Raw genomic sequence first — 12,410 nt, forward strand, 5'->3', positions numbered from 1 at the left:
ATCCCCAGCGCACCTGGTACAGCGCTGCACGCTAAACAGAACAGGAATTCCAGTCAGGACGTTAAGATACTGACAACCTACATGAATCAGTATTCCATACAAATAAACAAGAGCTTTTTACGAACGAAGAATATTCACCCTTTGCTTGAAAGGCGTTTGTTACTTTGACCGGTTGCGAAGAAGAAGAGTGAGCCTGTCTTTCCCTCACGCTCTCGGTGTCATAAAAATTAATTACATTTCATTAAATGCCATCAGCTGCTCCTTCAAACCTTTTAGTGTCAATTTCACTGAATGACCTCCCAGTGCTTGGTATCTTTATATATTCCTTGTGAAATTATATTCTACCAGGGAATTCGCAACTGAGAGGTTTTTCCTGCTGATATATATATATAATCACCTTTCAAACCCCTTTTAGTGTCAATTTCGCGAGATTCAGCGAAATCCACTGAATGACCTGATGATCCATGATGTCGTGCTTGGCCTAAAGTCATACGTGTCCAGTACTGTATATTCAATTTTAAGTCAATTCAACCCATAATTGCCTCTGCTGTCACCTGATTTAATCTTCCACCTGTCTCCAGTTATTATTGGCCATTTCTAAATAAATCTACTGAATCTAATAAATTCAATACCAGACCTCTAGGGGGGGTGGAATTCGCCCGGCAGTCTGAGTATTATTTTAACTAGAGAATAAACAAAATCAATGGATTAATGGTGAACATCATTATTTTTATTATTATTAAGGATGATTATATTTTTGCCACAAACTCTTGCAATAAGTTCTTGAAAATTATTAATTATATAATCCATTCCTGGCGTATTCTCCGAAAATTCCTAATGGACGTAGTTGGACATCTCCCTTCTGTGTGTGTGTCAGGCTGTGGTATGTGTCCAGTTTTTATGTGTGGTGCTTAGGCCCTGTCTAGGAGTATAGAGGGGGGTTAGGTATGTACACCGACCGATGTCATACTCGCCATGGAAACGACTTCCCACTTGCGGTTATTTTTATACTTTTCGACTGCTGTATGAATAGAGGCAACAAAAGAATGATCCATGGCTGCATTTTTTCCTCGGGCTGGTGTGTGATGAATACTTTTGATGGAGTAGGAGAGATTTTTATTATACGTCTTAAATCTTTGATCGGTGTTTAATGAATAGGCCTATCTTTGATGGGAGGAGATCCCATTAGGGCCGCTGTTCATTCCTGATGGAGAGGGCGATTTCGATGATGCATGCATTTTTCCCCTTCGTTCAGTAACTAAAGAATATATTTGATTCGGAGGTATTTTATTCACATCGGCCTAATCGACGGCGTCCTTTTTTTTTTTTTTGTAACTGGAGTACACAACCGTGTTATCTAGAAATGGAACTGTTGCAAAACCCTGACTACTCACTCCGACATCTACGTACGCCATCTTGCTCATGTAATAACAGTAATAACAGTTATTTTAAAAATTCACCTCACCGACAAACGAAGCCTTAAAATGCGTATGTTTACAGAACATTTTCTCCTCAGAATGACTTTCTATTTCATTTCCCAAAATACTTGCATAAACTCGTGTTACACCCTGTGTAAAATATAATAATAATTGCAAAGTAATATATATATTAACAAATGTTGCTCATTTATGAATTAATACATTAGTATAATGCAATGTAATGTAATAAAGCAAGAGTATAATGGTGCCATTAACAAAATTACAGTGAAACCAAAACAGCTTCGCCGTCTCTTACAGCTTAAACCTATCTGTCGAACTGAAATCACAAATTCACAATTATCACATAATGTGATAATTGTGAATTTGTGATTTCAGTTCGGGAAAGTAGTAACACCCCCACCCCCGGTGCTTGGGCCCTTCTCCTAGAGGACATTCACATCACGGCTACTGCACCCTCGAGGGAAAACGTATCGTACTGAACGCAACCTTGGACTTCATTGGAGCCGGGATACCTCGATTTGATAGTGAGAACTTTTAAAACTGTGAACAAGGAAATTGTCAAGTGCAAACTACTGAGATAACGTGAATGTATACGAATTCGTGTCCATGATTTTATCAAGATCGCCAACCTGTTGCCTGTAGGTAGCTGGGTGTCTAGGTAAGATTATCAAGAGAGCCCGCAAAACACTGTGAACGTTCATCCGTTGTGGTGCACCTCGCTGTTTGAAGCTGTGCCGCATCCAATGGAACAAGTGTCTTGTTTTTCTGAAGTTTTCCTCTATAAATTAACTAGGCAAGGTGATTCAAATGTGTTATCGTGTAAACAAGTGTATGATAGACTTTAAACCTGCTGTGAGTCATTATAACGGCTGCCTGGTGCTTTGGGAGTTTTGTTAGTGATCTAAAAGTTTTTGTTTTTTTGTCTCGAGTGACTGGTTTATTGAAAAGCCGTCGGCATACACGTAGCGTTTATATTCACGCCACGGTGGATAGCGAAACTTGCTTGGATGTAATGCAAAAGATAAAATTTTATTTTAGCCACGTAGAGGTGGTTAGTGAAGTACTGCACACGTTTTCTGCAGCGTCTTTAATTGCAAACGTGAGTTGTTGATGGTGAACAGACTTTGCAGAAGCAGCATCTGCAAATTACAAAAATTGAGCAATAATGGAAGAAACCGCCATATAGTTAGAGAGCGTGAGGTCGTGAGCCGCTTTTGCAAAGTTAATCTCTATGAATCTATTGAAAATGAATGTCATTTTAATTCAGCTGCAGAGTTGGCATGTGCTGTATAAGATTGTAACTGACAATCTGGACTTTTATCAGATTTTATTGTCGTATTTACGTTCGACCATGGTATAGACAATCATGACGGTAATTTATTTAGTGTCTCGTAAAAAAAACAAAACTACCTAATGATAACCTCATATTTACCTATGACCATATGTTTTGAAATTGAATACATACTGGACATTCATGTTTCCATAAAAAAAAATCCTTCTGTTGCAAGATATATATTTACGGCAACACTTTTGTTTTAATATTATAGTTACGTTATCAGTCGACAATGACTGTCAACAAATTATATACACTGACTAACACACATATACATACATACACACACACACACACACACACACACACACACACACATATATATATATATATATATATATATATATATATATATATATATATATGTATATATAAACAAACTCATATCTGTCAAGTCTGATAAAGTCCAGATTGTCAGTTATCAGTCTTATACATGCCAACTCAGTCGACAATGACTGTCAACAAATTATACACACACACACACACACACACACACACACATATATATATATATATATATATATATATATATATACAGTATATATAAACACAAACTATATATATATAAAGTCCAGATTGTCAGTTATATAAACACAAACTCACATTTGTCAAGTCTGATAAAGTCCAGATTGTCAGTTATGAGTTTGTGTTTATGTATATTGTCACGATGCGTATCAAGTACCTGGTTACTACACAACTAATCTCAAGATTCAAAAATATACCTCACTTCAACCAGATACCTGAACTCTCATAACATTAATTATTACGACTGAGTACTCTAAAGGTAACAGTGATCCCTTAAGAAAAACTTATTTATTACTTGCAAAATCAAACTAAGTCCATCAGAATATGTGTGAGGTATCAAAAATTACACTAGAAATATTCTAGAGTAGAAGGGCATCACTCCATCAAAAAACTCTGTTTCCCTGGTCTTAATTCACTTTAGCAAAACTAAAAGAACAAAACATGTTTATCACTTTGCCTTATGCACATAATATCAATCCTATTCACTGGTGATCAATAAATGAAACACTTTTTCTAAAAATGTTAAATACAAAAATTTATTTTTAAATTCAAAGTTTATAATTAGAATTCACAATTAATTAGAATTCACAATCTGAAAAATTTATTATTACTTGAAAATAACACAACACTTAATTCTTGAATTAAATTATGAAACAAAACTAATTCACAAAAACTTTATCAGAAATTTAAATGAATCAAGCAAAATTTAAACTATCAAGAATTACTCAAGATTTGAAAAGAAAATCTTAAATTAATGAGATATCAAATCAAGTATGCAATGTTAAATTACCAAGAAATATTTAAAATGCTACGTAAATAAATGTTACATCACAAACATAAAAAATTTGAAAATATAAAGAGATTGTAAATAGAAAAACACACAAAAATACACATAAGATTTATCAATAATGATTTTACTCGTTCAAAATTTCCTAACTTATCATACCATGGTATTAATAAGTAAAATTCACGTTACCTTACACAAACTTGTGAAAACCTCTGTAAATCACTTGCCGCAGCTGCGTTACCACAATACACACTTTTTTACCAGGCGCCGTTACGAACTAAATAACTTTACTAAACTCAGATCTCAAAAGTTAATGCTAATATGTGACCACAAAACACTACGTTAAAAGTAATCTCTTTCTAAGAACGAGAGAGAAAACCAAATCGACTGGTCTCAGAAATCAGAATGAAACAAATTTTAGAATTCCAGTAACACGTAAAACAATTACATGATGTCATTAAAGCATTTTGGGTATGAGTGAGGTACAAAAGTTCTAGAAGCAGGGAAGTGACGTCATTAAAGCATTTTGGGTGCGAGATACGATGGAGAAGCTTCTAGAAGGAAAATGACGTCATCCCAGCAAAACGTTTTGAACGCAGTCTTACAAAACATGACGTAACTGATCAAGACACGTATTCTTTCTCTCAAAGTGGCGTACGTGACTCGAACAACGCATGTAACAACATGAAATCACTTGTCTTGAGCTCGTATGGGACGAATCGGGATTTATTTTCCAAACCTGTCATCACTAACCCAAAACAAAGCGTCCTCTCTTATCTCAACTGATGACAATTGAAATGAAACAAGTCCTTGCTGGACACACATACACGTGTTCACATGCTACGCTTTTACCAAGAAAGATATTCGTTCTAAACTACGTTACTGTTAAAACTATTATTAATTCTAAATTACGGTATTAAGTTACTTAATCATTAGTTCTTTTGAGATCTGATGCCAAACTAAATATGACACTTCAACAACCATTATCATTACACATAACACATGAAAAAAAAGTAAATATGTCAAAATTATAGGAGGATAAACGTATTACAAGGCAACATCATGAAAATATATATATATATATATATATATATATATATATATATATATATATATATATATATATATATATATATATATATATATATGTGTGTGTGTGTGTGTGTGTGTGTGTGTGTTTAGTCAGTGTGTATAATTTGTTGACAGTCATTGTCGACTGATAAGGTAATTATATATTAAAGCAGAAGTGTTGCCATAAATGTGTATATTCATTTACATCTTGCAACAGAAGGATTTTTTATGGAAATATGAATGTTCAGCATTTTTAAATTTCAAAACAAATGGTCATAGGTAAATATGAGGTTATCATTATGTAGTTTTTTTTTTATGAGACACTAAATAAATTACTGTCATGATTGTCTATACCTTGGTCGAATGTTAATACGACGATAAAATCAGTATCCAAAAAAATTTTCATTAGAGCCCTACTCCTTAAGTGTATCAATCTGCTGACTTGTAATCATAATTTAGTGGTTAGCATTTAGACCAGTAAATATATATATGCTAATTAAATCAATATTTTTTTCAGGCAAATTCTTCAGGAATTGGATCTCAGCACCAAAAGTGTAGATGGAAAACAGATCTTTAGTCTGAGAACGCCCTTCTTAGGAAATCTTTGCCGTACCTGAACAGGGCAAAAGTAGCATGCGATAGTCAGGGCTCAGATTCATGTAAAGTGCCGCTTTCGGAAGTTCTCAAGTCTCTGGAGCACCAAAAAGTTAGAGCAGGTGCCTTCAGAAGTCTCTGCACCTGGGCTACAGATTCGTAGTGAAGCGCAACAAAGCCGAAAAGACCAAGTTTAGCCATACCAGCAGCCCCTTCACAAGCACAGACATTACCTGCTCTCAGTCGTCTGTGCAGGTTACGCGTCAACAGCAATATCTACTGACGGATTCAGAAGAAACTGAATGATTTTTTCATACAGTACAGCACCAGTTACAATCATCTCGGAGTGAAGAGAACAGTGCACAGACAGCTACAAATTCCTGATTTAGCCAACAGTCAAGTAACCAAGCTCACTCTCGGGAACATATTGAAGAAAATGTCAAATTTACATGTGTTCCTGTGGTAAGAACAGTGCAATCCCATAAAGCCAGCAGCCATTGGCAACAGATGAAGCAAAAAATGAATGTCACGCAATGCACCAGCAGAACTTAAATAGAACTCCATTGCCTAAACAAACAAACAACACCCTTGCCCACAATCTTCAGACATTGCAATATCCTGCATAGCAGTCTTCTAAGTCATCAGGGTCAAAAGCAAGCACATACAAATTCAACTCAAAATCATCAGTTTCCACAGCATTTTCCAAAGTTGCATTTAGGCCAGAGGCCTCTGAATGAGGAAATGCTTTAATATATGACCCAGAACTTTCATACAGCACTTTCAGGCACCACAGCATTCTTCACAGCAGCTGTTTGCACGAAGGCCTCAGAATCTTAAGCAAATTCATCCATCACAGCATTCTCAACTACCTCACTTTCAAAGGATTATCAATCCTCAGCAAATAATAACAGTGTTAGTCATAATATCCATCCACCAATGGATTCTCCACAGCCACAAAACCAAAGGATTCACAATGCTCGCCTAATGCAAAATACTGCTAATTCTAATGTTCAGTCACCATAACAGCATCTTCAGTGGAATAGTTTGCCTCAGCCATCATACAGTGACAGCAGTCATCATTTTCCACCCCAACAATATTCACCTCAGCATCATTTTGGAAGGCCTCAGAATCCTCAGATCCTAATGCCACTACAGCATTCTCAGAAGGCCGAGGATATTCAAGGACACCCCATTAGACAACAAACTCAGCACAAAAGCTGCCACAACCACTGTCACAAATTCAAATTCCTGGTCAGACAACTCCACTCTTTCGAGCACCAGTGTTGCCCAAGCAAAGACATCAACAGCTTCATGCGTCCACACAACTTTCTCAGGGAGTACCTTCTTCCAACAAGTGCTATCAAGTCAGGGGTATAAACAGGCGCGCAGTGGCAATCTTACCCAATCTAATGGATCACGAAGATCACCTGATGGCAGCGGCAAGGTGGTGTTCAAGATCAGAGAATCAGTGATCTTACGAATTCCCTTGGTTCGAAGAACACTTAATTACAATCCAACACTCATGATCCTCCACAACAAAACAGAGAGCCACAAGTGCCTCAGCCTCAAGCAGTCTCGATTAAATTTCCATGAAAGTCAGCAAATTCTTGCACTGACTGGAATGGAAAGCACCAAAACAAACATGCTGCTGATAAATCAGCAAAATTCTGATTCTTTTCCTAAAGCATCTACTGAGCTTACTCATTCTTGCACTCTTAATAAGGGCCTTTCTTATGATAAGGGAGTAAGAAAATACCAGCAAAAAACTAAATAGAAGTTTCAGGAGAAGCAGAGGCATGCAAAACGTGAGAGGTGTTGCAGGGCCATTTGCTAAGATTGTAAAGGAAGAACAGTTGAGTGATATGTCAGAAAACTATACGAAAACAAGTTGGCAGTGTAGTAACGTAGGAAAGAAAATGAGTACTGAGGACCTGCTTGATGTTCCAGAATTCTGTCATCTTGAAGGCATCACAGCCTCTGTTTCTGCAGCCAAGATTCCTCACAGACCAGAGGTTGTTAGTGGTCCCGAGAAGAGGGATTCCTCTAGAGAATCAATTTTGGAAAGAAATGCAGATAGTCCTCCACAAGCACCAGATAATCTGCAACTTGTACACAACAACTTTCTGGAGACAAACAAAGGGCAAGACCAAGAATTGACTTTCAGCAGTTCTGTAGAGGCAGACAAGACACAAGAGCAATCACGTGTTTTGTTCAGCAACTCCCAAGAAGAACGATCATGCGTTCTGCTCAGTAAACCTCAGGAAAAGCTGTCATGTGTTATGCCAGATAACTCTCAAGAAGAAATTACAAGTTTAGAGCAGGAAATCACTTCATCAGAGTCCTCAGCTGTAGAATGCGTGGTGGTGTTTCTTACTAACCCATCCACGGTTGATAAGCCTAATAAACATGTTTCCCAAATGGAGAAAAAGACTGAAGATTCACTGCAGCAAGTTAGACTTAACGAGGGAAAGAGTAGTTTTAGAGATAATGGCGAACTATCACAGACTGAATATATAACGGAGTCTACAAATTTTGAACCTACGAACAAGAACTTTGATTGTTCTCCACTAGAAAATTCTTCATTGGGACTCCATGGTTTCGTGGAGTACGTGCATGTAGCTGATTACTCAGGGGACCTTGAAATAGGCTCACTTAGAGGACCAAAAAAAGCTAATGCTGGTCTGAAAGAGTTTGAAGTCAATCCTCACGCCTCAGATATCACAAAAGAAAAGTGGAGTGCTGAAGATAGCAGTGCGAAAACTTATAACAACGAGAGCAGTAATTGTGTGTATAGAATTTTTCTTTCCACACATGAAGATACTGGCAAGATCACTAACCCAGAGGTCATTCCTGAGTGTTGCCCAATGTGTTACAAAGTCATCTGCCCATCAAGAATTACAGTCGACACACAAACTTTTGACATGATGACTGTATGTACAGGCTGTGAACTATCTATATCAATTGTTTGGTGGACAAAAGCAGATGCAGGCGTTAACAAAAAGCGTCTTCCTGAAGGTAGAAAGCGTCGTGGCCGAAAACCCCGTAAACATAAGGTTCGATATTCGAAATCTATGATAAAGAAATGTGGGTTTCTGCGTTGATTCTCACGTTAAGTTTTCTGTGTTGATTCTCACGTTAAGTTTTCTGTGTTGATTCTCACGTTAAGTTTTCTGTGTTGATTCTCACGTTAAGTTTATCATACTGTGGCGAATATTCAAACACCATTCAATCATTTTTCCCGGGAGGTGGGGGGGACAACGTGATTTTTGTTGGTGTTGCTTGCCCATTTCAAAATTGAATAATATGTACTTGTAAAAGTTGTGTAAAGGTACCAGTTATGGTAAACTTGATTAGAAACTTAATTTATTAACTGGGACATGACGTGGTGATTTGAAAACACAACACCCTTATCTGTATTAGATAATGAATATCTTATCGCGTGTGTATATATTATGTATATTGTGCCTTCTGACACAGTGTTGATGGAAACCTCGCATGCTTGCGAAATATTTTTCCCAGCTGGTTGTGAGATTACTTAAGTTCTGTTCACAAGTGTGTCCATAAATTCAGTGGACTACTCTAGGGAAGAGGTAAAATTTGTAAAGTTTTTTACAAATGGGCTCAAACTGAAGGATATTTGTTTATTTTGTTCATTTATGATTGATGTTATGACAGGAAATGTCCTTTGGTTTGCAATACTGTGTTTTACAGTGTCAAATTGTTCTTTCTGTTAGTTACAAAACATGTCTTTTGTTTTGCAATACAGGTACTAAGTTTCATAATGTTAAACTGCTCTTTCTGCCAGTTGCAAGAAATATTCTTTGTTTTACAATACTGTGTTTCATGTCAAACTGTTCTGTGATTTATTGTACTGAACCCCCGTGATACTTAAACTTTCAGGCCTTGATATGTGATACAAACGTTTTCAGGACAAACGGCTTCTGTTATCGATCTTATAATTGTTGTGTATGAAATTTGCCTGAAGGAAGGCTGTTGTGTTTTTATTTCCAGTTCAGTCTCAGTTTTATCTTCCATCGCACTTTAAACCCAAAATAAACAATGTAAATGGTTCAGAAAGTGTTTCTGTGTCTTCCTTGAAATAAAACATACAGAAGGGAAGGAAGAATGAGGAGTTCATTTCAATCAGTAAGCGCCAATGCTTCCCGAAGGTCTTTTTTGCCCACCTTTCTGGGACAGAATGACGATTGATTATGGGAGTTGTACATTTTGTTCCAGTAAGTGTCAATGTACATTTTTATTACTTGTGAATATTGGGTGGTGTATCTGTTAAATCATTACATGTGAATGCTGTATTAGGTGTAGTTATTGAATTAACATTATTCGCGATGCAAATGTGGTGCTCAGGGCAACTGGAATGCGATTAGGTTTTGTAAATGTATAACCCAGGCTGTGTCAGTGGAACTCAGGCTTTGTAAATGTAAAGTTAAGTATACCTTAGTTTTACCAGACCACTGAGCTGATTAACAGCTCTCCTAGGGCTGGCCCGAAGGATTAGTACTTATTTTTACGTGGCTAAGAACCAGTTGGTTCCCTAGTAACGGGACCTACAGCTTATTGTAGAATCCGAATTACAGCGAGAAATGTCTTTCTATCACCAGAAATAAATTCACCCTGTCTTTGTCAATGTAATTCGGGCATTGTAAATGCAACTCCCGAGGCTTTGTAAATGTAACCCAGGCTTTTTCACTGTAACTCGAGATTTGCAAATGTAACCCAGGATTTGTCAATGAAGTTCGGGTTAAAGCTATCTCGGCGCCAGACCAGGAAGAACCAACAGAGGGGGGGGGTACAAGTCTGAATCCGGCTAACAAGGAACCAGTTTTCTGTGGAATTGTTGGTACCTGTAGCGACTCTTGAAAATGTTTCCAAATCTGTCACCTCATGCCCTTAAAAAAAATCGTTTAGGTTAAAATTACAAGGGAACCTCCAGATACCTTCCCTCCAAACTGAATGAAAACCCAACAGAAAGGTAAGAGTGAATAAAGTATTTCAAATAATACTGTAGCACTGTAATAATACTGAAATGTGAAGGGTCCAGATAGAAAAGTTACAATAATCTTTCCTAGATAATAGACAACCAAGAGTTTTTAACCCGGTATGTAGCCACCTTTTGCGGCGTGTTTAGTGCAAGCCCGTTGGGGATTTCCGTATAAACATAAAAAAAAGACTGTAAATATCAATATTGTGAATTTTCCCCGTGACTATTAGCAGCCACCATAGATTAATGTGACTTTTCCTAGCCAAAATTGTGACTTTTTTTTTCCCCCCCCTGACACCTTACTACCGGCCACCAACAATAATATGACCAAAACGTACCTTCCCTTTTCTTCTGCAAAAGAGGATCTTTTCTTTCCTTCTTGTTATGTACTGTTCAGTACCTCACAAATTTTCTTTATTGTCTTATGCAACCAAATAATGATCTGCTTGTTAAGCAAATTTCTTAGCCAATAATTTGTTTTTAAATTTAGTAGTGGTGAGTAATGTTCATGATTACTACAATCATCGGGTTCACTCTTCTAGACATGAATGCTTCGGTACCAGACATTTAATCCTCCAGGGGCTAGTACTAAACAAGGTGAAATACATTTGACCGCCCAGGGGCTAGTACTAAACAAGGTTAAATACATTTGACCCCCATGGGCTAGTGCTAAACAAGGTTAAATACATTTGACACCCCATGGGCTAGTGCTAAACAAGGTTAAATACATTTGACCCCCAGGGGCTAGTACTAAACAAGGCGAAATACATTTCACCCCCAAGGGGCTAGTACTAAACAAGGCGAAATACATTTGACCGGCCAGGGACTAGTACTAAACAAGGTTAAATACATTTGACGCCCCCAGGGGCTAGTACTAAAGGCAAAAACATTTGACCACCCGGGGCTAGTACTAAACAAGGTGAAATACATTTGACAACCCCAGGGGCTAGTACTAAGCACGACGAAGCAGTGTAGATGAATCACTGCTTCGCCGTCCAAAAAACCTTTAAACACTAACGTTAGAGAAAGCAATTATCTTAGTATAGCTTTCACCAACCATTTTAGGTACAGATTTCAAAGACGTTGCATTATGGCTGCTACGAGACTTTTATTCTCACGGCTATCGGTAATGTTACTTATATCATTTTAATCGCGATTAAATTTCATGTTCGTTTATCTAAACATCAGTCATGTATCGAAATTTATTACTCTTTCTCAGTCTGGTTTTTTGTTCAGTATTGAACTTCATCCGAGCGAGAACTGATACCTTATAATATACAGTATATACGCAACACATATTTTTTTTATGAAAAACATTATAGAGTATAGTATATGTATTTGATGTCTTTTGTTTTTCTTCTCGGAGCTCAAATCTACAGCTCTACTTTTATAGACATATTTGTATAGAAATATCCCTTGCACGCTAAAAATTTAGCCCTGTTCATTTGGTCTTGCGTTTCCGAATTTCTACTAATATTCAAAAGTGTTAACTGAACGACGATACAGATTTAGTCTTGTATATCGGAGGTGTATTTTATATAAAACAATTAAAAAATACGTCGAATCGAATACTCCCCAATCGAGTTGTTTCTACAGCGGCGTCACTGTGATCGTCAACGGTTCACTGTCCTATAGCGTTGTCAGACGCATGATTGTGGCTAA

At 37.2% G+C, this 12,410-nt stretch overlaps 1 protein-coding gene across 8 annotated transcripts in view; it reads left to right on the plus strand.

Moving 5' to 3' along the window:
• The first annotated feature begins 1,903 nt into the window (after nt 1–1,903).
• The window catches only part of LOC136854494 (M-phase phosphoprotein 8-like), a 29,981-nt gene continuing 19,474 nt past the window's right edge, over nt 1,904–12,410 (plus strand). For 2 of the 8 annotated variants that reach the window (XM_067130807.1, XM_067130811.1), the window contains exons 1-2: nt 2,090–2,237; nt 5,673–9,984. Coding sequence is in view for 6 of the 8 variants with exons in the window: in XM_067130811.1 (XP_066986912.1) it covers nt 9,961–9,984 (24 nt within the window). In the remaining 2 variants the exon portion in view is untranslated. The other 6 variants (XM_067130802.1, XM_067130804.1, XM_067130806.1 and 3 more) reach the window with 6 other exon arrangements.

The sequence above is a fragment of the Macrobrachium rosenbergii genome, chromosome 29 (genome assembly GCF_040412425.1).
Source record: "Macrobrachium rosenbergii isolate ZJJX-2024 chromosome 29, ASM4041242v1, whole genome shotgun sequence".
Taxonomy (NCBI): Eukaryota; Metazoa; Arthropoda; class Malacostraca; order Decapoda; family Palaemonidae; genus Macrobrachium; species Macrobrachium rosenbergii.